The sequence below is a fragment of the Fusarium solani genome, assembly GCF_023522795.1.
Source record: "Fusarium solani strain SB1 chromosome Unknown bctg00000001, whole genome shotgun sequence".
NCBI lineage: Eukaryota > Fungi > Ascomycota > Sordariomycetes > Hypocreales > Nectriaceae > Fusarium > Fusarium solani.
The window spans coordinates 5,283,593-5,308,211 of record NW_027072156.1 but is presented as its reverse complement, the minus strand read 5'-3'; the positions used below and the strand labels follow the sequence as shown (position 1 = coordinate 5,308,211).

General features: G+C 52.1%; 8 protein-coding genes across 8 annotated transcripts; 6 read left to right on the top strand and 2 right to left on the bottom strand.

The window, feature by feature from the left end:
- Positions 1 to 3: 3 nt before the first annotated feature.
- MRS44_003791 (uncharacterized protein) lies at positions 4 to 1,498 on the bottom strand (the record flags this gene model as incomplete). The annotated part of the gene is made up of 5 exons (XM_065623354.1): positions 4 to 415; positions 466 to 634; positions 682 to 1,210; positions 1,248 to 1,363; positions 1,408 to 1,498. 5 exons carry the CDS (start codon positions 1,496 to 1,498, stop codon positions 4 to 6), a joined length of 1,317 nt encoding a protein of 438 aa, XP_065479426.1.
- A 1,496-nt stretch (positions 1,499 to 2,994) lies between these two features.
- Positions 2,995 to 4,500, top strand: MRS44_003790 (uncharacterized protein; the record flags this gene model as incomplete). The annotated part of the gene is made up of 9 exons (XM_046282298.2): positions 2,995 to 3,123; positions 3,170 to 3,315; positions 3,364 to 3,405; positions 3,458 to 3,524; positions 3,578 to 3,614; positions 3,672 to 3,684; positions 3,734 to 3,823; positions 3,872 to 4,214; positions 4,270 to 4,500. The coding sequence occupies 9 exons, from the start codon at positions 2,995 to 2,997 to the stop codon at positions 4,498 to 4,500; spliced, it is 1,098 nt and encodes a 365-aa protein (XP_046128799.2).
- A 738-nt stretch (positions 4,501 to 5,238) lies between these two features.
- MRS44_003789 (uncharacterized protein) lies at positions 5,239 to 6,006 on the top strand (the record flags this gene model as incomplete). The annotated part of the gene is made up of 1 exon (XM_046284468.2): positions 5,239 to 6,006. The coding sequence occupies one exon, from the start codon at positions 5,239 to 5,241 to the stop codon at positions 6,004 to 6,006; it is 768 nt and encodes a 255-aa protein (XP_046128798.2).
- A 1,044-nt stretch (positions 6,007 to 7,050) lies between these two features.
- Positions 7,051 to 8,444, top strand: MRS44_003788 (uncharacterized protein; the record flags this gene model as incomplete). The annotated part of the gene is made up of 4 exons (XM_065623353.1): positions 7,051 to 7,185; positions 7,230 to 7,706; positions 7,756 to 8,371; positions 8,425 to 8,444. 4 exons carry the CDS (start codon positions 7,051 to 7,053, stop codon positions 8,442 to 8,444), a joined length of 1,248 nt encoding a protein of 415 aa, XP_065479425.1.
- A 3,214-nt stretch (positions 8,445 to 11,658) lies between these two features.
- Positions 11,659 to 12,445, top strand: MRS44_003787 (uncharacterized protein; the record flags this gene model as incomplete). The annotated part of the gene is made up of 2 exons (XM_065623352.1): positions 11,659 to 12,015; positions 12,068 to 12,445. The coding sequence occupies 2 exons, from the start codon at positions 11,659 to 11,661 to the stop codon at positions 12,443 to 12,445; spliced, it is 735 nt and encodes a 244-aa protein (XP_065479424.1).
- Positions 12,446 to 12,814: 369 nt separating this feature from the next.
- MRS44_003786 (uncharacterized protein) lies at positions 12,815 to 14,774 on the top strand (the record flags this gene model as incomplete). Its single annotated transcript, XM_065623351.1, has 4 exons — positions 12,815 to 13,198; positions 13,245 to 13,392; positions 13,442 to 14,304; positions 14,382 to 14,774. The coding sequence occupies 4 exons, from the start codon at positions 12,815 to 12,817 to the stop codon at positions 14,772 to 14,774; spliced, it is 1,788 nt and encodes a 595-aa protein (XP_065479423.1).
- Positions 14,775 to 16,067: 1,293 nt separating this feature from the next.
- On the bottom strand, positions 16,068 to 20,278 carry MRS44_003785 (uncharacterized protein; the record flags this gene model as incomplete). Its single annotated transcript, XM_065623350.1, has 4 exons — positions 16,068 to 17,033; positions 17,096 to 19,073; positions 19,154 to 19,756; positions 19,944 to 20,278. The coding sequence occupies 4 exons, from the start codon at positions 20,276 to 20,278 to the stop codon at positions 16,068 to 16,070; spliced, it is 3,882 nt and encodes a 1,293-aa protein (XP_065479422.1).
- A 1,118-nt stretch (positions 20,279 to 21,396) lies between these two features.
- Positions 21,397 to 21,977, top strand: MRS44_003784 (uncharacterized protein; the record flags this gene model as incomplete). The annotated part of the gene is made up of 2 exons (XM_065623349.1): positions 21,397 to 21,571; positions 21,619 to 21,977. The coding sequence occupies 2 exons, from the start codon at positions 21,397 to 21,399 to the stop codon at positions 21,975 to 21,977; spliced, it is 534 nt and encodes a 177-aa protein (XP_065479421.1).
- Positions 21,978 to 24,619: the final 2,642 nt, after the last annotated feature.

Sequence of the window (24,619 nt, the reverse complement as noted above, 5' to 3'; positions counted from 1 at the left end):
GTATTATTCTTGTTCGCCTTGATAGTCAAGATACTCAGACATGCTGACTGGGCTGAAGGCTTCTGTGTCAAGACCGCGGGATTCCTGGTTTCGTGACGGATCAATTCCCCCGTAGTCTAAGGGGATGACTGGCGGTTCGGTAGGGATCGGGGAAGCAAGGTTCAAGGGTTGAGTGTCGCGCATCCCAAGGAGCGTTCGGGCAACTTGTTGGCCAGTAGTAGTACTGCAATGACTCTGGCTTGCTTCATGGTCTCCCAGCATGACATCTGGGTTGCCCGTCTGGACAAAAGCTCTGCCCAGCCTGGCTGGTTCCTGAGCATCGACCTGCGCCTCTATTCCTTTCACGACTCGAACTCTCCGCTCATACTCCTCTTGACTGAGATTCGTTTCCAGGGCTCCGTTGACGTCACCTAAACTGGTTCATTTCTTAGCATCCACCTGCCGGGTCCAAAACAATAGACGCACCTCCATGGACCCATATACGCGACTAGGAACGCCGGAGAAAAGGATATACAGTTATCTTTCTGTTCCTCATGTGTGAGGGGTTTGATCTTTGTCGTGATCTGGCCAACAAGATAACTATAGGTCTCTTTCCGGTCTGACCACTTTTTGTATGTCGTCATCGGTGGGCCACCTACTGATATTTAGTAACTGTCTTGCAATCGGACTTCGCAGATTTACAAAGCACAAAGAGCTGAGAGACCAGAGGACCCAGGTTGACTTCTAGCTCTTCGATCAAACCAGCCGCCCGCTTCGCAGCGAATCGAAGCCTCATCCAATAGGCAGAGGTTTGCCGACCACTGGACAGGCAAGCCCCAATGAGCTTGTCCACTTCCTCAACGTCCATTCCAGTCCCTCGAGCGACGGCGCAGAGGCAATAGAAAAGCAGGAGGCTGTAATTACTTAACTGGGTCGCATTGGCGGCATGCTGATGGAGGACTGCTTGGAGCTGTTGGTATGCTTTAACGATCACAAAAGGAGTTACCGATGACCTGACGCAGGGAATAGTGGAACGAATGAAGGGCGAACGGAGAACGAGGATTTGCCAAGCTTCAACGATCTGCTCTCGCGTGGATAGCTGTGTCTTGCGTTGTGTCTCGGACCATTGAGATTCGGAGGTCGGCACCCGGTCTAGAAAATCTGCTGCTGCTTCTTCCCATGGTGATTTGGGGGTTGGTGTTTCTGATTCTGCGATATCCGGGGTCTCTATCTGGAATACTAGTTCCGACCTGTGGGGAGAATCTGACGGCGGAGGTAGACTCGACTGTGTTGACGATGTAGGTAGACTCGGTAGACTCGACTGCGTTGACGGCGGAGGTAGACTCGACTGTGGTGACAACGTAAGTAGACTCGACTGCGTTGACTGCAATTGGGCTAGTTGTAGTTTCCGTTCCAGCTCTGCATTACGGTTGGCCAGTAAAGCGACTTTGCCCTCCAAGTATTGTACGTATTGTTGTTGTGGACCTTCGAATGGGTAACGACGTTTGTGACGGGCCATATTGAGATGTGAGAATTAAGGAGTATGAGAAGCTTGTGGCACTTGAGCTCCTTTTGGCAAAATCGGGTTGCCACTCAGAGTGGCAACCCGATTTGGTATAGTTGGTGGCATGACAGGCCTCTTCCCCCTGCCCATGTTCTTATCCGGAACGAATAATATTAGGAAGGAATAGAAGGCCTCAAAATACAAATATCCTCCCACTTCCGGAATAGAATTACACTTCTGCATCGGCATCTGGCTGCCTCGTTTGCCTTCTTTCCATGCATGAAATCACACGCCTTGTTACTTCTTACCCCACCACTCTCCAACTGCGAGTTCGCTTCTTAGGAAACCCTATGGTCATGACGCGCGGGAGAGGCGTTCCAGCTCAAGGCGTTCCAGCTCAAGGCAAGCCGGCCGGTCCACTCAACGTCGAGGTTTGGGTTACTAAAACGGTACGTCGAACCTCTATTGCTAGTGTGAAATTCTGACCGCGAAGAACAGTTTAATCTCGAGTTCGACATATCTCAAGGGAACGAGCCGAGTTGGACGACCGAAGTGTGCAGGCTTCCCCAGAATGGTCGTTCAGATGCAGAGTGCAGTGACGAGAAAGTGTCTCCTTCACCGTTACGGAAGTCATGGTTCGCCCACACTCTTTCCATTCTGCCTTGTTTCGGGTGTGCAGACGCAGATTACCAAGCCTTGACACGGCCGCTGCTCCCTGGTTAGGAGGCCTCAGAACTGAGATGGCCGGGTCTAAATGTCGGTGTGACCCAGAGCTTCTTTTTGGCGTATATAGTTAAGGACAGAAGGACTCTCGACCTCAATTGAATGCTTCCATAAATCAACTCTCCTTTATGTACAGCCATTTTCTATTGACACCCTGTGGCATTTCACTCATGGGGATGACTTGATCTTGGACGCCAACAGTCGGCCGATCATCGAACCGTAAACGATGACCCAGCGCCCCTTGCCTGCGACGAAAAGCTGGCCAAAGACGTGGCCACCAGCACAGCCAAACACCTTGGGACACCCGCTCTGAACCAGCGTCGTATGGCTGAATACCTTTTCCACCGTGCTGGAAGATGTCGTTGCAAGTCTCGGCGAACCTTGCGGCATAGGGAAGGTGTCAGCTTCGATACCGAGGCTTGATCGGTCAGCCATGACCCGACTCAGGTTCTGGACTCCTTGCCCCCATCCATCCCTCCCCCAAGCTCGCCACCAGAATAGTGACCTCGTCTAGCTCGGTAGTTTCAGCCAACACCATCCTCACGCGCCCTGTCGAGCCCCGTCCCGTGGTTGTCGCCACGCGTCCCCGAACCTTGACGCTATCAACTACCACCGTTTTCCCGCCCCCTTCGCTTTCTTTGATTCCCGGCAACCGATGATCCACAGAACCAGTGACGCCTTGTCGCGTCTCTCTCTCAATCTTTCTTTTCTTTGAAAAATCCTGCTGCTTGGCCTACTCTAGTAGGACAGCACGTCACGGCCTCCCGCTCGCGTTTTCTTCCATCACCATGACCACAAGCGACGAGCCGATACGGACGAACGAGGATACATCGGAAGGCCGGGTTCTCGTCGAAGCCTCAACAGCTTCCCCAGGGCCAACACTGGGGCAGCTGCCTGTCGAGGTTCCAGAGCATGAGGTGTGACGGGATACCTGGGACGATTCGCGGTGGCTAATTGGACTAGGAGCATGAAGACGACGACGACAACGACTACGACTCTACCTTTGAGTCCTCTCCCAGTTCGACCGCATCGATAACGTCCTCCATTTGTCAGTACCGTACGATACATGGCAGGCAATATCACAGCGATAAGTGGGATAATGACTATTGGTGAGCAAAAGAAGCCTCCGGATTGTATTATACTAATCGACACTCCAGCTTCCCTATCGATCGGCAGCAATTGGAAGCCCAGGACTTGAGGTATGAGGTTTGTGCTCACCACAAGAGTTATTTTGTTAACAAGCTGAGGTAGCGACCTTGCCGCCCGTAAGCTGCTAGGGGGAGAACTTCATCTCGCAGACTTGAGAAATGCTGAAAAGGTGATCTGAGCTCAACAACTTGGCATGGGTTGGTGATTGACATTCTCGTCTAGCCCATTCAGAGAGTTCTTGATGTTGGAAGTGGCAAGGGTAAGAAAGCCCCGATTACCAGCAACTTCTATCATAGACTAATGAGATCTTTTGCAGGATACTGGGCAATGTAGGTTACTGTTTCCGCACGAAAGTTTCCGATGCTGATATAGATGCAGCGAATTTGCCGATGACCATCCTGACATGAAGGTTATTGGCACTGATTTGTCTCCTATCGGGGAAACCTGGGTGCCTCCCAACCTCTGCTTGTAAGAACATTGGCATTTTGTGTAGTACATGAAGCTGATTTGACTTAGTGAGATCGAAGACTGCAGACAAGACTGGACCTTTGCCGATTCACGTTTCGACTTTATTCATATGCGTCACTTGGTTGGTGGCATCAAGGACTGGCATCACCTCTATAGTGAGGCCTTTCGTTGTACCAGTCCAGGCGGGCTTGTCGAGAGCCACGAACAGTCCTTCATCCTCAAAAGCGACAAAGAGAGTATCGAACCTGAGAGCGCTCTGGGACAGATGGGAGATATCTTCAAGGATGCGGGGGGCGAGACAGGCTACTCATTCGCTGTCGTGGATGAAGGCGCGCAGAGGAAGCGTATGGAAGAAGCCGGGTTTGTTGTTGTCAAGGAGGAGGTTAAGAGAGTAAGTCTGGGCTGACCCAAAATTGAGCGTGAGCTGACCCAGTGCGGCGATGTAGATGCCTATTAGCAAGAGTCATGAAGACCCGGAGCTCCGGGAGATCAGCCTGATCGCATATAAGGCATTGCTTCGCGATTTGGAAGGCCGTCTCCTCTATGTCACCACACAAGTCTTGGGATGGCCGGAAAAGAAGACCGATGATTTTGCGATGGAAGTGCGCAAGCAGTTGAAGCAGATGGATGTCTACGTTGACCATAGGATTGTTGTCGGCCAGAAACCTTTGGAGTAGTTCTGATTGAGATGTTTAATTCGGTGTCCCTACCTGGAGGAATACCATGACGCGTGGATGTCCTTGAGGCTAATTTTTACTCTTCGCTGCACATAGTTGACCATTATACTTCGAGACGATCCCCTCAACGGATTTGTCCATCAGTACCTGCTCCTGAGCAACGGTGAAATGACGTCGGGCTCGCTGACGGAACCTTTTTGCCTCGATTATCAATAGGAGGCGGAGCCATCCGGGATGGCCTGGATGCATGTCCGTCGATCCCCCTTGACACATCGCCGTGTCTGGTGTTAGTAGACACATCCACCCTGGCGCTGGTCAAGCATGGACCCCCTACAGCACGTTGTGCATACTACATTAACCACGCTAGGGAAAACGCCAATCGTGGGCCTGCATGGGTGAACGGACCAGACTAACGCGGATCCGGCTTGCTTTCATTTTATGCTTGCTTCTGGGGAGTCGGGGGTCATCCCGAGGAGCTGAACAACCATCCTGATGGGGGTCATTATACTTGCTTTTGTATGCGACGCCTTTACCATGCACCAGACTGGATGAGGATACCGGACCGGGTGGCTTTCTTGGAGAGTATTGCAATGGCCCAAGCCCTCCCTCACGCACGCAGCCTGGCTTCCTGACGCCAAACACTCCGCACAAATATGAACCACCTCCCCTCCTTGCAAGTTCACGATAGCATCCAGCCTCCCACACACGAGACTCTCCCTCTTTACCGCCAGAAGCGTCATGACCGAGACCACCCGAAGAAGCCTCGATAAGGACCCCGTCCCACACGCCTCGCCACAGAGCGCCCAAGAGACCCCCGACGAGATTCCTTTGGATGAAACCAACACACCTACATCCACGACTCGCGATTCTCACGACTCATCCGTTCAGGCCTCCCTCCCACAGGCCGCACTGCCCAGCGACTCTCTTGACGGGAAGTTAAACCAGGAAGTGCTGGAGATGATATGTATCCATCAAGCTACCTTTGGATCTTCTATCAAACCCGCATATTATATCACGATGCTCAAAACCATGGGCAAGGACATTTTCATGGAAGGTCTCGCCTCACGCATAGAGGGTTTCCATAACCTGTCTTACAGAGGGGGAAGCGTCTCCGAAGGCTATATCAAGCACCTTCAACGGCAATGCGGCTTAATAGAATGCCCACGAAACGAGCAGCCAACCCCCAATCCACCAGACTCTTGGCATTCGATCTGCGAGCTGCAGCGCTACAAGGGACTCGAGACAAATTACTCGGCTTGGCCCCATGAGGAGTTTCGCGGCTATTCATCAGTCTACACCGCGCAAGCATTCGGTTGCCTAGGATATACGCTCCCGGTCAACATGGGCTGTGATCAATTACCCAACCACCTCGCCCTCCTGGTGTCACTTTGCAAAGACCGACGCACGCGGGGGCAGGATAACGACACCGTGGAGAGCGAACTGGATCGTCAGATTCATACTCTCCACGAGAAGCATCGTTCGTTGTTTCCCGATCAGCACTCCTGAGGCACAAGCCTTGTATGCCACTGCCTGTCATGCGAAACTTGACATTGGTCCACCGAAAGACGGATTGCATCGATTGGAGGATATCTTCTATAGGATTTGATGTGAAACGGATCTGGCCGCGACAAATCTGAAGGTACCACAGGCGTCGGTTGTTCCAATCATCTCCCCTTACCACTAAGCCTTCGGGGTGGAATGTGAGGATTGACAATCCTATGATCCTCTTCCATACAGGTCTCCGGCATAGGAGTAGCTTTTATGTGCTCCAGGCCCATCTTAACGGGACAATCCTTTCTGTTGCACTCTTCAAGAGCCACAGTTGTATGATCCGGCCTGCCGCATGAGAATTTAATTTCCCACGCCAAACACATTCTCTTCACTTCTTCGTGGTCTTCTCGTGTACGCCTGCGCTGATTAGCTCTCAACCGCAAGTTGAGGGCAGTCTGCCGGGAAGATATACTCTGCCGAGTTCAAATGATCGTTGGTAGTGTTGTTTTCATTGATGTCGCCGGCGACACACATGCAACCTTCTGGCGCTGTCCGGTTGAAGTTGAGATTTCTCGATTCTGAAGGCAATAGTAATAGGAGATGGAGGTTTCTGAATTGGTAGTTGGCGTGAGGCTGGAGGACGAGGTGACGAGCCATAGCGCAGAGCAAGTTCTTCCTTCAAATGCTGTACCTCAGCCTCCCCGCCCCAAGTGCGGACCATCAGATCGACGACGCAATGATATTGGCGTGAACGCGAGAAGATGCAAGGAGGAGCAATGGCGGCAAGACAAGACCAATAGTATAGCCTCTGTGCCCCCGCATGGACAGGGTAGTGAGTTTCAACACTTGTTTCCTATTTAGGAAGATGGACAGATGATTAGCAAACAGCCAACTCGGTTATCTCAAATACAAATATCCCCCCGGAACTTCTGGAGTAGCATGCGGTTGCCTTGTTTGCCTTCTTCTACCCAAAGTGTTCTTGCTTGAATAATTCACTTCCTACGCACGTTATTTTTTCTTGTGCGCCCACACCCCTGGCCACTTCGCTTCCAAGCAGGCATGGTGTCGATGACTCGCAACCTCCAGGCTCAGATCACCACTGTTGCTGTCGGTGACCACGACATGGGGAGCGGGAGCACTGGTGCTGATAGGGCCCCTGTCAGCCGGTCCCTTTGTGTGCGAACCAAACCACAGGTTAGTCGCACTTGCTAGTTTGAGTATTGGCTTACCTCTGCTAGACCAGGACCAACGAACTCGGGGTTCCCGAACTCGGGGTTCCCGAACTCCTGAAGGTACCGCCGGATGACGAGCGTTGGGTGGGCTGCCTTGTCCCTGCAAACGAACTAGAGTCAGATGGTTCCTGGGCGCAGATCAAGCATCTCCCTCCCATACATGTTGTAGGGAAGACTCCTGATGGCAAGTCTTGCATGGTTGCGGTCGCTAGCTCTCGCGTCCAAATCCTCCGCGACCTCGCCCTCCCATTTTCGCTTCACCATGAGCCCTACCTTGATGTTTCGGAGCCAACAGAAGGAGAGGTAGCAGTTTATGGGATAACAGAGGCGAGGCAGAAATCTCAGAGCCGCTATGTTGACAAGGCGGTCGCAGGCGTTTTGTCGAGCCAGCATCAGGGGCTTGGCTGGTATTATCGAGATAATACCCACAACCAGCGCCTGCTGCTACCGATCGAGTGGGCAATCTTGATACGTGACGTGGAGGTAAGTTCCCACGGCCTCATACTCAGGATAGATGACTAACGACAACTAGACAGCCCTCCCTAAGGTCCGCAGTCACTTTTACAACTTATGTTGCTTCCTTGCCCTGCATCTGCCCAACGACCTCAACGGTGAGACCTCTCGAGAGCTCATAAATCGGAACGACGAATCATGGATGAAACAAATAAAAAGTTCGATGATGGTTTGGCCGGCGGAGGGCGCGACGATGGGGTTTCACCAAGTATCGCTAATTCGCGCGTTGCTCGAATCTGCCGGCGGCAGAAGAGACGCACTCCAAAGCTGGCTTGACAAGAAAAGGTCCGCGAACAACAATTTGGCCATACTTGGTGATATATTCAGCGTCGAACTCACAGAGCCAGTATCCTTCGGTCGCTGTAGGGCGTCGGACGCGAGACAGGATCTCTCTGAGGCCTCAGACTCAGACGAGTCTAAGGCCCCGTGCAAGACAAAGGATCCCTTGGGGCATACGGCATTCAAATGCGGTAAACGGAGTGTGATGGAACTGCAGGATCATGTCGCTCGAAATGGTGTGCGGCTATTTGGACAAGGGAAGGAATTCTCTGAGAAGATGGGGGGATCCGGGGAAGAAGATGGGAGGGATCCGGGGAGAAGACGGGAGAAGATTCAGAGGAGAAGATGGAGGAAGAGTATGTTATGGTTGACTTGCTTTAGCCTGCTTGCTTGCATGTGCTGTACCTAGATATCGGTGAAGATGTGTAATGCAAGATCGACGGCGTTCTCTGAGGTTGTGATTCAAGTGTTGATTGGGGCGTACACTAGGTAAGAAAGCCCTTGAGTAAGGCGCTGAGCCGTGAATGCAGTCTTGCATTTGTTCAAAGGCCAACAGGGGATACATTCTCGCTCATGCATGGCGTGTGATACCTCGCCGTCAGGCTCGGCAATTGACTTATTGTATACCTAGAACTACGGAGAGTCTACATGCAGAGATGGAGAAAGGATATGTGATAACCATGGCGAAGAGGCGGTCAACCGTCGTGGCTCGTCTATAGGCCGAAGATGCAAGCCTGAGCGGCAACGTCTGAAAGACTCGTCACGCCGTGGTGGTGGCATCCTACATTAGCCACTGGCTATTTTGATCTACCGACAGAAGGTCGCTTCACAGCGTACCATCGAGGTATACTGGTTGAGACGGGTGGCCGGCGTTTCCTACAAGTATTTGAGGGGATCGAGACGACCTGGAGTAGTGGTTCCGTGCCACAGCATCTCGATCTTTCTCAGCCTTTTCCATACCCCAGTTACTCAATGGCTTCTAATCACAGGTCCACACCACATACGGGGCACCCGACACCCTCCTCTGCCGCCAACGGGCATAACAGCCGCTCAATCAACGATGCACGCGAGACAGCCAGAGCATTCCGTGTCGATACATCAGTACCCATTGGGCCCAACATACCCCCGAACGGCTTATTCATAGACCGTCGCCTCCGTGTTGACATGAGAGGCGAGGCAGCCCCGAACGGATCTTATTGCCCGACAAACCAGCACTTCGGAAAAGTTTGTACTGCCCGTCGCAGGCTCACGGGGCCGCCGGTGCCAGGGGAGCCACCTTTAGACCCCTCATAGGCACAGACAAAGGACGTCATAATAGGAGGCTACGAGCGGTGGATGGATGAAGCTAATTCTCTGATGTCTCCTCAAGATGCGGCCAATTCTCTGGAGTCTCAAGATGCGGCCATATCTTTGATGTATCTTTCCAAGAGCGGTGCTAAGGAGAGGTAGAGATAAGGTTATTTCTGCCCGGGAGGGGGATGGCGTCATGTATCGTGAATCAAGAGGATCGAGTCAACCTAGACATATGACTTGTTACAAATGGAACTGCCAATTGTTCTTTGCATCCTGTCTCCTAGGTGGAGGAGTGCACGGCGAGGGGCACATTCTCAGCTTCGCCATAGATCAACTCTAGATGTTCTCACAGGGCACGTTCCTATCACGCCTTGTGCTGAGTGGTGAGCAGAGAGTCTCTTGTTGGGATCAAGAAGCTCAGCCTGGCCCTGACATCAACCGAAGAGCGTCACGTTCTGGCCGGTCGTCCGCGGGGAAACCGGGCCGCTACCTTCAGCCAAAAAAAAGGTCCGTCTTCACGTGCATGGCAGGCTCCTTCAGTGACAGGGTCAGAAACCCATAAAGCCGCTAAGCCCCCCCCGCTAGACTGACAGTACCCCACGTTCAAAGACCGAGAAACCACAACATGACCGCCTGCTCCAGCAAGCAAAACATCAGAACCGACCGCAAAACACACAAAACCTTACAGCAGCCCTTCATCAGTGATAAAAATGAGTGCAGTGCCTTGGAACGAGCACCACAAGAACCTTGAGGCGTCGTGGGTTTCCTTTACCTTGACAGAGACTCTGTGGCTAACACACTTGTAATAGCGCCCGCTGTCACTCGCTGGTGCACTCTCCTCGGGTGGACGGCTCCTCAGGGGCCTCAGGAGCCTCTGGGCTAGGATCGCCACCCACCTCGAGATGCGGGAGCCAGCGGACAGATAGTAGCTTTAACAGCCCGAGCTCGAATTTAAGACCGGAAACCCGCTCGTCTCTTCAACAACAGGACAGGAATTGCCTGCAGTCGTTGACACCGGACCCGCGCCGAACAGAGTGGCCATCTGGCAGGTGGGATATCACTGTCCCCTCTAAGATCTTAATTTGACGCTAATGTGTGCGCCAGCACTGTCATCCTGCAATCTGATCCAAAATCAAATGTGTCTCGAAACTTCACAATGGGTGCTGGGCTGTCATCGATGGGTCCACTCTCCAGCAGCCTCTCACCACTGCCGCCTTCAAGATCTCTAACCTCGGGCCCGCTACCCATGCCTCGAGAAATAAAGCGGCAGCAAGACAAGGCATGCAGCCCTTGCGTCGATTTTCCGCCACTGGCCATGGTGTTCCCCTTCCCCCATGCGACGGCCATCGTGAATCTCCCAACCTACATCACTTCCCCCGTTCCATTGACCCTCACGGGCGAGGCCATATCCGTACCTACTGGCCAAGATATTGGTATGTACCCGGCACTACCCGTCGCAGGCTATGTCGGCGCAAGCTCCCAGGAGGGGGACACATCAGAACCATGGAGAGCGGGCCAAAACCACGATGCTGGGAGCACGGGTGTAAGGGACGCCAGTTTGCGAACCGCGGCAATCTTAATCGGCACCGACGCGAGATGTCTGGATTAACAGCCGTGGCGCTATGTCCCGTCTGCCGGAAATCGTTTACAAGGACTACGGCTCGAAATAAACACATACGTGAGCGCGTATGCACTAGGTGTTAGGAGTGCTGCACTTGTACCGACAAGAACCATGCCTTTAGGGTGCTTTACGGTATTGGGCTTTTGGCGTCGTCATGTATTGATAACTGTCTTTTGCTGTTGTGGCTGATAACCTCTCTTAGAGACGTCATTGATGACGAGGAAGAAAAGTCACCATAACATTGTCTTACTTGATTCTCGTGTCCGTTCGATGCTTCTTCTGATGGTTATGTTGTAGCTTAGTGAGTGAGGTATCAGGAGAATAGATGCCCGGGGGTATCTGATATGTTCGCCGAACCTGGCTGACGACAGGGCCGCAAGAAACATTTTCGTAGCAATTTGGTTGCGAACTAGTTCGCCAGCTGCCTTTTTCTGCAGAGCCTCATCCGTTGCAAGTCAGGGGCCAGGATCTGGGGAGAATATACAAGACATCAAGGACATATGTGACGAAGTGGGCAGGGTCTGGCGGTGTGATGCCCGTGTCTGCTAATGCAGACTGCATGACAGGGGATATAGCCACGCATGCATAAAGTGCAAGAGGGGGTGGAAAGAGGAAACGGGGACATCGAAGCAGGGAGGCTGTGTTGGATGTGTCTTTACTTAAGAGCCACGGGACCTGTATACTGTAGGTACGGTAACTTTCTGTCTTATTCTATTATAATTCGATTCAATGGAAGACCCGGAAACTGTCCCTAAGATCTTTGGTGGGGAGGTTGAGGTCACTGTTGTGGATCCTGTCCTTGATGTTGCGGGAGCCGAACTTCGAGAATGGATCAAAGACGCACGCCATGATCCGGTCGTCTCTGTTGCTCTTCAGCTATCTATCAAGTCAACGGGTATATTGAGAGAGGCACCACCCATCCGGAAAAAACCTCTTGGATTGCTTGGTACATGGGCCAAGATCGTTCCAGTTGCCGGCATGCTACCCCTTGACCAACGCAACTGCATCTACCACTGTTTCTCTCAGATCCTCCTGATGGCGTTGGAATCCATGGCTATCACTCGCCCTTCTCTAAGTTCAGGTCCGGTAAGAATGGTTCTTTCACATTTTGGGATCGTTATTAACCACACAGATCAAGATATTTCTGGTTGTGAGCGCTGACCAGCTGAACAACCATCTGCCTCGTGTCGTCTCATCTCAGGCATCCGCATACGACACCGAGGGCCTCCCACCAATCCACGTTACACATGGACCATTGGGGATCGATGGGTTGGTCGAGTGCATCACCGGAGGGTCGACTCAGATCATGTATCCACGAGGCGCCGCATCAGTAGGGATAGGCCGTCACGGCCCGTTCAGGTGCCTGGCTGTGAATAAGGACGTTATGATTTGCGGACTCTCTCCCCGTCATACGGAAACACCAACATCCTCCGCCTCACTATCCATTCTTCTGGATAGGATCCTGCTGCCTGGTAGTGTGACTTGGCATAGAGATACTTTTCTTCTAGACAACTAGTGGTTGGAGCTTTTGGTGACCAAATCCTTAAGTTTCTTTCAATGAGTAGCAGTTGGGAGGAGTGAGTAAGAAAATAGGTCTGTCTGGCCGGAAAGGGAACGTCATCATGCACTGTGAAGCAAACGTCCCCAGAGCAGATAGTGACCCAGGCTTTGCTCTATCATCACATCATGGCCAGAGTAGGCTGGCAGAGGAAATGAGGTCTCTATTAGAATATGGAGAATAATAAAATCCGAACTCCGAAGAGGGGGCGGAGAGGGGAAACTTTTCTGGGTTGTTGGTCTATATATAGCCCTCCAGAGCCTGATTTTGCCTTGATAGCCATCCTGGCAATGTCGAAGAAATTCTCACTCACATACGCCCCTCAAAATGGCTCTTCCAGTGGAACGATTCCAAATGACCTCGCCAGTGGAAGGAGCTGGCATTCTTCTCAACTCTCTCGGTCTTGGTCTTTTTGTCCCCGTTCTTCGTCCTCTATATCGCTATCTCACACCACTGGGCATCAATCCCCTTGTCCTCATCGCTGTACCTGTCACGCCTTGGATTATGTGGAAGGCGGTAACTCGATACCTCATGGTTACTGTCGAGGTCTCCCCCGGTGAACTGAGCCGTGCTGTTCAGCACTTGTTGACTACAAGAAGGTTCACAGGCGACAACATGATTGCTACGCTCGAACGATCATCAGAAAGCAAGCCCCAGCTCAGTCCCGAAAACCCTGGCAAGCATCGGACTGTTTCCTGGTGGTCTACCTGGGTGAGTGGCGTCCAAAATAGCGCTTACTCTTGGCTTACCAGGATAGAAACTGGCACTTTACCCTCTATCGACAGTTTGGTTTTGGGCAGATGGTACAATCTTCAAGTACCAAGGACGAAAAGCCACCGAGTATTATAACGATGCGAGAGCGGAGCGCATTATCTACTCTTTCTCGTGCTTTGGCCACTCAACTGGTATGTTTTCACGTGCCAGAATATGAATCTACCATTAACAGTAGCCAAGAACCCATCAAGGAGCTTCTCCGAACTTCAATGGATGGTGTTCTGCAGAGTGAGAGTGACAAGGTCGCCCTGTGGCATCCCACGTCGCAATCCACGCCGGAATGGCAGAAAAAAGCTCTACGCGCATCTCGGGATGCAAAGACTGTTGTTATAGATCCTCAGATACTAGAGAATCTCTTTGATGACATTGGAGCATTCCTACAACCCGGCTCGGATAAGGATTACCACGCGCGAGGAATTCCTCACCGCCGAGGATACTTGATATACGGACCCCCGGGAACAGGAAAAACAAGCCTTGTTCACGTTATAGCCAGCGAGTTTGGGCTTCCGATTTACTGTCTCAGCCTGTGTGCTAAGACGATGACTGATGAATCTCTTGTTTCACTTACTATGAGTCTGCCTCACCGATGTCTTTTGTTGATCGAGGACATAGACGCTGCGGGCCTGGATCGCACTTCGTCAGATCCGGAGCACGGGGTCACATTGAGTGGATATCTAAATGCCACTGACGGGTTCGCTGCTCCAGAGGGCAAGCTGTTGGTCATAACCACGAACAATCCAAAATCGTTGGATTCCGCTATTCTACGACCTGGCCGTGTTGATTACCAAGTGCATTTGACCAATGCCTCCAAGGCTCAGGCCAAACAGCTCTTTCAGAACAACTACCGTACAAGTGTCAAGGGAGACACCAAGGAAGACATAGGGTCAATGGCACAGACTTTTGCTGATAAAGTCCCGGAGCTCATGTTTTCTCCAGCCCAGATCCAGCAGTATTTGCGCACACTGGAACATCGAGATAGCCCTAAGACTGCCCTTGAGAACGTCTCGGCTTGGCTGGCGGGGGAGGATTTGCCTGGGTTGGGGGTGGTGCAGGACTAGAAACTCTGGGTTCCATGGATGATTGGCCGCACCTCTTGTACCTAACTCGCTTACGTACCGAGCTCCCTGAGCGCATATATGAAGCTGAAATTTCTCGTGGCTTTTCTTTCCTTTTCATCGTCATTCTTCCTTCCCCTTTACTGGCACTAGCTTTCAACATTGATCTCCTCATCCTCTTCAAAACAGCAGTTGAGTCTCCTATGGCTTCTACGAATCGTTCATGGCGTCCTCATGGAAATGCGAAAGACATTCTCAACGCTCTACAGACGGAAGTTTCCAACTTGCTTGAGAAGCCTTTCCTTGCGGCGAAACCCGCCGACTCCGAAAACCAGAGCCCCTCTTATAACCTAGAGGAGCAAAATACCCTGGTCGAAATACGGACCTTTGCGCAACGCTATCTACGACAGACCCAGCTGCCTCTATTCAAAGCTAAGGCCGATGCGATGAAGCGTTAGACCTATTACAATAAGGAAAGGGTACCAGTACCTTCTTGTCTTTCTTCACTTTATTTCTTCCTCTTTCTTTTGTTAGGTGCTTCGTCCAAAGCATCAACACATTCGATTTGCTGAACGCCGGTAAGAAACCTGGTTGCCAATGCTTCTTCATCGATGAATGACTCCTCCAAGGCTTGCTTGGAGACAGGCAGGGTGGGAATATGATGCTGGCCCATGATATTAATCCGCCGAGATCAAGTGAGAGGTCTGACAGATGACCTTTAGGTGTTCAAGGTAGCCGGAGAGCTCGTGCATTTTATAATTGCACTCCCACTCTGCTACAGTAGTGTGGCAAGTCCAAGTTGAGAGCCACTGGCAGGTATCTGGCGGTAAGGCACAATCTCTTGCTGTGGCTGCAAGAACCGCAGGTGACAAGTCGTCGGGAACTGGGACGCCACCAGTGAGGCGCAGTCATCACAGTCAGAATTCAGGTTTCAAGGTTAAGAGATTCCGTGCAGCCCCTTTCGCAAAGGGATCCTGGAGGCAGCCGGGAACGAAGCCCTGGACGGAGCACAGAAAAGAGCAGCAACCCGTGGCCGTTACACACGAGAACCAGGGGGTAATAATTGGAAGTAATCAGCCGATAGTAATCAGTGAGGCGATCGATTCAGAGTAATCAATTGAGCGTAATCAAACGAGAACAATCAATTGAAAGTAATCATTTGAGTACAGTACACACACACACACACAAGTCTATTACGCCCGGTAGGCCATGCCCAAAGGGCTCTGAAGCTAAGAATACATACACAACTCTAGTTCTTGCCTTGATCTCGCCTTGCCCTTGTGGATCTCGCCTTGTTCTTTTTGGTCTAGTCATCGTGTCAACCTAGCACCGATACATGAATGCAGACATCGAACAAAAGATCAGTGTAGATTGAGGATTGAAAAGGAGCGTCCCCTTTCTTATCTAAAGAAGCGACAAGAGTCGGTCTCTTATACCCGTGTTCAGTCTGCCGATTCATAGACAGCAGGCTGTTGCCTGACGCTAGTTGTGGTCGTTCACTCTCATCGTGAACAAGTTCACGATGATCGTGATCCTTGCCTCCAACAGTAAGCGAGGGTCTCCGGAGCTTGACACATCGCTCTTCTTCTTGGTCCTCGCGAAGGTTAGTAGCAAGTCAACTTGAAGCCCAATTCCTCCAAGTGTTCAGTTTCCTATTTTCGGCGGCTGAAGCAGTGCCTGCTTTTGATTGTACGAGGGGTTTATAGTTAGTATTGGTATGTAGATTGGTGGGTTAGTAGAACTTAGGCAGATCACCTCTGATCAAGGCGACCCGTAGCGATTGCGAATCTGATTGTCGCTCGTACAACGTTCATGTTAGGTGTCCACTTCTGTCCATCTGATATTGCCTTCCCTCCCAGAAAGAAGGAGATATTGCCGCGCTTTGTATCCGTACATTGAAGCATCTCTTTGCGGTGTGTCGTCCAATTCACGCAGCGGAAGAGAAAATGCTCTACCGTATCTTTTGCCCGTCCGCACGGGCACTTATCTGTCGGCGCAGCTCGAATCTGATATAGATAGCTGTTTAGTCGAGCCATTCCGGTCCTAAGCTGTGCCAGCACGCTGGCCTCCTTCCACGACAGCTGGTCGTATAGTAGGCGAGTGTGTCTTCCAGGCAGGGCTGAATCGACCCTTCTGGAGTGTCTACCCACCCCTTCTGGCAGTCTTCTTTCGTTTCGGAGCTCTGCCCTTGTTTGGTTCAGAATTGTGGACTTTGCTTTCACCGATGTTCGTCGTGGCGTGGCGTACGGTTCCGTTGCTTGGCGGGCTGATGTCTTGGCTATTCTCTGGACTTTGAGTTCAGCGCGCGAGGGTAACCAGACTATGTTGGCCCTATTCTTGTCTCTCTGAAGTGCCTCCATGGAGTTGTATATGTCCCGGATATGCCCTTGTCCGGATTGCTGACGGGGATTGCGTATGGCCTGCGCCGCAGATTTGTTGCTTGTCAGGATGACAACGACTCGATACCTCATCTCCGGCAGCCACTTGAGGCTGTGAGCGATAGCTGCCAACTCAGCTGTGTAGGGATTGTGTTCTTCCCTTGTGCCCAAGGTGACCGAAAAGGTTTCGATGATTTTGCCCGCTTTTGTTATGGAGAGCGGAAGCCGGACGGTTCCTCCCATGCCGACCAGTCCGTTCCTTGCGGAACTACTGGTCGCTATTCTGACTGCCCATCGAGCCTGAGCCAACTCCTTGATCCTGTCTTCTTCTTCCTCCCCCTGTCGCTCAGTGTAGCTTGCATGCGTGCCTCCCAGGGTGCTAGCGTGTATAGCTGAATAACTTCCATGGTGCCCTTTGGTATTTCCTTGCAAACGTCGGCAATGCGCCTGAGTGGGGAGATGAAACGCTTGAACGCCTTGATTCCCTGTGGGAGGCTGCGGAGTGGGTTGGTCCGTGGCAAAGTATGTAGGTCTACCCAAAGCTTGCTCGCTCTTCCCCAGAACCGTTCGTGGATGGTCGCTATGTAGGCTTCTGCTTCCGCTACTCCTGTCGCCACGCTTGTGAAGGACCCTATGATTGCTTGTGCTCCTAGTCTTTGCCCTAGGATCTTGACCTGATCCTTTGGCAGGACTCTCTCACCCTTGATGGTGAACGGCTCCGAGTCTACCCTGCCAGTATACCTAGTGAAATGTATGATCGCCGTCTTTTCCGCCTCAAAGGTCGCACCGCTTCGCTTCTCCCAGTCGCGAGCCTTATCGATGATGGCTTGTATCTTTGTTCGATTGCTCTGAGCTGTCGGTCCCGACACCCACGCGGTGTAGTCGTCGACGAATGCGATGGCGCCGCCGTTCCTGTTGATTTGGGTCTGCACTAAATCCGCGTTGAAGAACAGAAATAAGATCGGCGATAGGGGTGATCCTTGCGGAAGCCCCGCCTGTGGCAGCAACCGGCTCTCGGAGCTTTGGCCGTTGACCATAATGGTTGCGGTTCGCTCTGAGCAGAAGGCATCGACCCAGCGCAGGAGGCCTTCCGGGATCCCTCTCGCCTTCATCCGCTGCAGCAGCCTCTCTTTGCACACGCCGTTGTACGCGCCTTTCACATCGAAACTGATAAGGCTCACGACATGGCGCGAGCGCCATGCCGAGAAAATGTGTTCTTGTAGAAGTACGAGGGCTTGCTCTGCCGATCGCTGCTTCCGCGCGCCGAAGTGGTTGGTCGGAAGAAGCCCGTGAGTTTCTACAGCGTGGGAGATTCTCTCGGCGACCACCGACTCCAACACTTTACCGAGCGTAGCGAGAAGCGAGATGGATCTCCACGCTTTCGCGATCGTGTAGTTATCTTTGCCTGGTTTCTTCAGTGGGATTATCCGGGCATGCCTCCACTGATCTGGAATCACGCCTTTCTCGAGTGATGCTTGAAAGATGGCGAGGACGTCGTGTTTTACTGACGGCCAGACCTGCTTCCAGACAATCGCTGGTAGTCCGTCTTCTCCTGGCACCTTCCATGACTTAGTCGCGAACAGTTGTCGTTCCACCTCCTCCAAGGTGAGTGTAGGCATCAGTACTGGAGCTCTCTGTTGCCTTGGACCTTCGTCTTCAATGTTGTCTGGCAATGGCGGGAAGAATTTGGCTAGTAGCTCTTCGGCCTGCTCCTTGTGGTTGGTCGTTGTTGTCCCGTCTGCTTTCGCCAGCTGCGGGACTTTTCCGAACGCCGTATCGTCGCCGGACTTCAAGTACTTAGCTGCCTTCCAGATGTTATCGTTGTCCGCTAGAAACTCGTTCCAATGCGAATTCTTCCGTTGTCGTATGGCGTCGTGATATTGCTTTGCCGCCCCCTTTGCTGTGTTTTCTAGGCCAGAAGTGCTCGTTCCTGAGCGTCTTGCGGTCCGGACTCGGTTTCTCCAGTATGTGTACACATGTCGCAGTTGTGTGAGGTCGTCGGTCCACCACCTCTTTGCGTGTGGCGACGGCTTGGCTCTGGGTGTCAGCGTCTGGACAGCCTCCAAGACTGCCGACATCAACCTATCTGTTTTCTGCTGCACGGTGTTCCCCGTTGGTCTGCTTCCCAGTCTGTCCGTGATCCTGTCATTTATCATCTTCCAGGGCGCATTCTTAAGCAGAAGTCTCTCCTGCTGCTTCGGCGTGGGGACTGAGACGTCAAACGCCGTGTTGATCGTGCGGTGATCCGATCCGTGCTCTGTGTCATGTATCATGCATTTGATGGCCGTGTCTGCGAGCTCCTCAGAGGCCAAAACAAGGTCAACGGTTGTCTCGTAGTCTCCGCTTTGCCATGTTTTCGTGCCTCGTCGGAGAAGGCTCCTGAGCATGAAGTCGTTCATCAGGTCGACGTTGGATCCGCCTCACCCTGTCTCTCCATCGATACCTCGTCTCCGCCCCACAGTTGGTCGTGGCGATTGAAGTCGCCGGCAATGACCACATCCACCGCCCTCCCTGATCCCCGTCTGACGCCCGTAATGGTTTGGCGGATGTTGATACACGTGTCTCGCAGAGCCTGGGCATCTCCTCCCGGTACATAGACCAATACTGCTAAGACCAGCCGATCCGGTAGCCGCACGATTGCTGCCGTCATGTCCGGGGACTCTATCGGGACCTGCTCCGCTTCCACATCCTTATTCACCCAAAGCATGCTCCGAATTGCCCATCTACCTTCCCTTTCAGCCGTCGGTACCATTTTTATCCATTTGTGATGCCCCATGGGGGTCGTCAAGAGCCTGCCCTGGATTCTCCGCGCTTGGGGCTCCTGGATAGCCAATACCGTTGCGTCCTCGATTTTCTTGTCATTCATCAAACTATCATGCACTGCGCCTTGCTTCCTCACATTCAGTTGGAACAGCTGGAATGTTCTACTCATGCTGGACCGGGTAGAGTTTACGGCAGTTTCTGCTGAACGATTCGTGGGGGCCTCCGCACGGGACACATCTTGGGATCGTTTCCATGCATCCGCTGTGGTGATGGCCTTCTTTGGCGCATCTGCCGCAAACCTGTGGTCTGTCGCATTGATAGGCTTTGTGATCCGTGATTTGTTGGTAATTGTAGCACTGTTTTGGGCGGTCCCGGCGTTCGAACGTCTTGGTGGTTCCGGACTCTCCCCCGGCAAAGAAGAACCCTTCGTCAATGAGTCGTCTTGCTTCCGAGCGTCTTTTTAGGTACACAACCATTGAACCATACGCCTTGGGAATGTCTCTTCTGCTGAGCCACGCTATCTTTGCAACCTGGGTGTCGTTCTCTTGGCTAAAGGCTTCAGCGGCTCCTGATCGGACTTCGTTCATCTCGTCTAGCACAGCGGTTCGATTGACATTGTCCACCCTGATGGGGTGGAGATCGTCTCGCAGGATACGGGCTCCTCGAGCCAGCTTTCCTTCCGCTGTCCGCTTCACGACTTCATACTCGCTTTCGTCCCTGCAGGTGATCCTGATACGATGGGGGTTCTTTGGGTCCTTGGTGACCGCTCGGCATCGCCACGTCGGGTTGTCTAGCTCGGAACGGACTCCACTTTCTACCATCGTCCGGATCGCCCCGGCTGAGGATCTGTCGTATGATATTGTTGCTCGGATAGGAACGCTACAGTGGCCCCAGCCGCATCACGGCCACTCTAGGCTGCCAAGACCCATCCATTACTCGGAGTGGGAGGGGCCCGAGCGGGAAGTCGGTTTCGCAGGTATGTGTTGGATTCTGTTGGTACGAATATGCAGGCAAAGGGGCCACAAGGTAGACAGCGGAATCATGCAGCTCAATGCCATCTAAAGCAGGACACAGCGAGCGACACAAGGGGTATGTTTACTATACATGGCATCGATTACCTTCGCTAGGTGGCACACGTCTCAGGTGCGGTTGGGTGGCGCAACAACGGCTCAGAAGGCCGCGTAAGTATCAGGGAGAATCCTCGGTCCCAAGCCCGAAGACGGTGAGAACAACACGAAAGGGATGGGAACGACACCACAAGAGGCCTGGCACGCACTTGATCCGTGAGCGGAAGTGGTCGCGGTTAGTGAAGGAACTCGGCTCCGGAATCTTGCTCAAGAATGCATGGTGTTCATCTTTTGAGGGTTGAGGGAGAAGATGATTGACTAACTTGTGGCAGGCAGCTCGCCAAGTCCCCAGAACCGGCATTGGACAAGACGGTCAGAGAGCTGCTAGGCAGCCCGGAGAAGGCGACTGTTTTGAGACTCCTGGCGGATCAGATGGAGCTGCTCCCCGAGGCAGCGAGGTGGTATCTCCTGGCTGGGGCGTGTGCGACTGTCCCCCTCCACGTCTTCTCCTAAGGACATAGAGGGAGGGGGTAGCCTTGGAGGAATGACCTCATAGATGGCTTGCCTAGACTTCAACACCCTGTTTAGGAAGGTCGCTAGGACACCCTTTTTTCTTGTATACTGGTTGTGTCAGATCATACAAATTGGGATAGGAGAGAGCGGAGATTGCCTTGAACTGTATGCTAGGCAGGCTTCAGCGGGAACACCGAGACGCCAAATAGAGGAGAAAGGATTATGCCTTACCATCGGTCAACATTAACTCTGCTGGAGTATTAATATATTGTTGGCGAGCCTCGCAGCTTCCTTGAATACGCAATAGCCGTCAGCGAAACCTTCCACATTACTCTTCCTGATACTCATAAGGCAACATCATGGGCTCTGGGCCGAGTAAGACCGCCGCCTCGCCTATTCCAGAGCAAGTCTTGGAAAAGAAGTCACTCATCAAGAAAGAGGAACTGGAAACGAAGACATTCTCTAGCGGTGGTGTCTCCAACCTAGCACCACGCAAGAGGAAGAGGGGAAGAGAAGATGAAGAGAGACGATCCGGTACGAGAGCCCTTTTTTTATGCTAACGAATCTAATATCTTGAGTAGAAAAACATCCGAAAGGGATATGGGACATAAAAACCTCCAAGAAAAAGTTATCCAGAACCACATCAGAAGGCACATTTAGGAGAGAGAAGTACGAAATTTCCTTTAACGCCTTCTTGGAATCGGCCCAGGACATCAAGGACCATATGTCTAGCAAGGGGTGGGACTTGAGGTATACTGTCAAAGAAGTTGGCGATGGCACCGGCAGGGTTTATGTCGAGGTTCCGCCGGGGCTTGGCTCCAAGTTTGGAAATATTGCGCATGCCTTCTTCCAGCTCCAAACGGAGACAGAGCGGGATCTACAGGGTGTTGCGACCAGAGAGGGAGGAAGTGAGGCGATGTTGCTGATTGCATGGCCTTAAGTTCGAGCAAGTACACCAGATCGCGGTGTATGTACAGAAGAGCAGAAGGACAGAGACGTCAAATGAGAATCAATCGACCCCAAGCCAGCTAAGAGAATCAGGGGGCTTATCGAAGCTAGCATGAAGGCAGGGCGATGGGGGGATTCCAGGGGGAACTCGACAGGAGGGTGGTTGTGTGCCTCCATTCGTTCAAGTGGTGCTAAGAATTAACTTACTGGTCTCTATCCTCTATTGCTAGCTTCCCTTTCACCACAGTACCGGAAAAATCAACCCTGCCAATGATAGATTACTTCAATATTCTATACTAGTAACCAGAATTTCGCAGGGTTGATCTAGTAACTTCCGCACTGGCAAGCTTGCCCACATTCAGGCTCCCTTACATAGCCGAGATCAACCGGAAGGAAGAATACCGACTCAACTATTCCTTAAGAAGTAAAGTCAAAGTCAAGGGTTTAAGATAATCATGGAGAGGAGGCATTGGATAGAAGTATTAGTGGCTAGTCAAGATAGTAGAGTTTGTATCGCCGCGGGCGAGGTTACAAGAGGACCCTAGCGTCTCAGGAGAAGGGCGAGAACGTTCTAGGTGAAGGATCCTTCTTGCCGTATACTTACGCAGCTGGCCGTGTATGGATTCCCTGCCATGTTACCTTAATGAACTTTATCCCCGGGTTGGTAGAGAAAGTTCCGCGCAGTTGTCAAAGAACCATGGTGCTTCGGGCTCCCCGGTTGGCTGTACTCAAAGCTCTTCTGATGGTGTGTGACATTGCTCCTGACTCCGCCATTCCGCAAGCTTTCTCGTCAGCCCGTCCGAAGTCTGCCTTGATTTGACTTATATTGACCACTAGGAATATGCGTCATAGGTCCTGGGGCTTGCCAAGTGGAGGTATTTCCGTCGGTAACCCCTTGTTGCCAATTTGGTATGAGTATTCCCCTGAGTAAATGCTCATGCCCCTCCCGCTTGCCTTGGCAAGGTCTCCTCTAGGCCGACGTCGCCAGCCCCTTGGTGCGAGGGCGAACACGCTCGATTGGCCCAACGTTCCATGCCTTTCCGCCGGGTTGGGTCGCGAACGCCGGAGAATCAGCCGGGACTGACTCCTTCATTAACGACTACCACCTTGGACTTCTGTGGAACTCAGGAGGCGAGACATGTTCAGGGGTTCCAAGGAGGAACCCCTGAGCATGCACCAGCATGCAGTCACTCCAGCCAGCATGACCGGTGCCACAATCATGAGAAGGATCGATGACGAATCCTGATGCGACGATAGCGGCTCTAAAGAACAAGTGGGCTTGTTTCCGACTGCCTTGCCGGTTGAGTGTCGGGGCCTGGGCAGCCCGCTCTAGCCTCGAGACCAACATGCCGATGAATCCCCTGGAACCCTGCGCAACCACAATGTTAGGCCCAGTTTGGCATCTCCGAGGACTCTGCCTTGCCAGTGACCAGGATTTAGTCTCTGGCAATGCACAAGATGAGACAATGAGGATCATGAGGGCCATGTGTGCCAGCGAAGCTGCACTGGTGTGGTCCGGCAGTTCAATGATTCGTACAACTCCTCAAGTCAACGTCAAAAGGCCTCAAGATCCTTACGAGAATATGCCGAGTCTCGACACCGGAGAATAAGAGAATGGCTTTACATATAGCCTCATCCACCGGAGGTGATTAATCACCAACAAAATATTCGTTGCTGTACTGAAAGAGTAAGCCGTAATGATGGTGTCAAGCTGGCGGCGAGACAACGACATAATTCGCTGGAGAAGCTGTGGATTGGGAGTATTGATTTGGTACTGTCAAGAAATTTGGGCTTGTGAGGTGCCAGAGGGGGAATATATAGTGAAATGGTAAGCTCTAACTGAGGATTTGATCTCTCGCTGAAACGTGTGCCATCAGGCGTCATGGAACACTTGTTTCCTGGTTGTTTGAGAGGCCTCCATGATGCACCACCACTCTCGCCTTTAGAGTCCAAGGTCACAATTAGTAGGATCAGTTACGTATCATGTCGATACGCCACGCTGCATGAGATAAGGATTCCACAGGCATCAGGAGGTGCATGTGAACAGGCGCTTATACGCGATTAGGAGCGCACTCCGAGAAAGGCATCACACAACTACTTCGGATTGATCCTTATCCGGCCAGAAGGATTCGAATAAGAGGCGAAAATCCACAGAAGGCCTTGCATAGCCACTTCGGACTGACGCCTCTCCGGCCAGAGGGATTCGCGTGAGAAGCCACAGCCTTGCCCCCCTTCCCCTTCTCTGCGGCGCATGCTCTTGAGGACCTTCTGCTGGAAATCCCCTTGTTAGTTTTTACATACCCAGGTTACATTGGGACTCCTCAATCGAGGCTAGGAATGTCACATGGGGGCCAACACGAAAGGAGGATCCGACGAGGTTGATGGTCAGCTTTGTCGGCCTTCCCGGATCAAAGGAGGAGGGTGACACACAAGGAGCTGGAACAGGATCCTTCGAGTCTTGATAATAGAAGTAGAATTGTAATAAATGGTGGCAACCAATACAACTGTACGGTTTTAGGACTTATAGAGTCAAATCAAGTTTATAAGCGTAGGACCCCTTCTTTTTCCTTTCTTTCCATCCTCTCCTTCATCCACCATCTTTCACTGACCTCAATTCTCGCCCCTCAAAAAGCC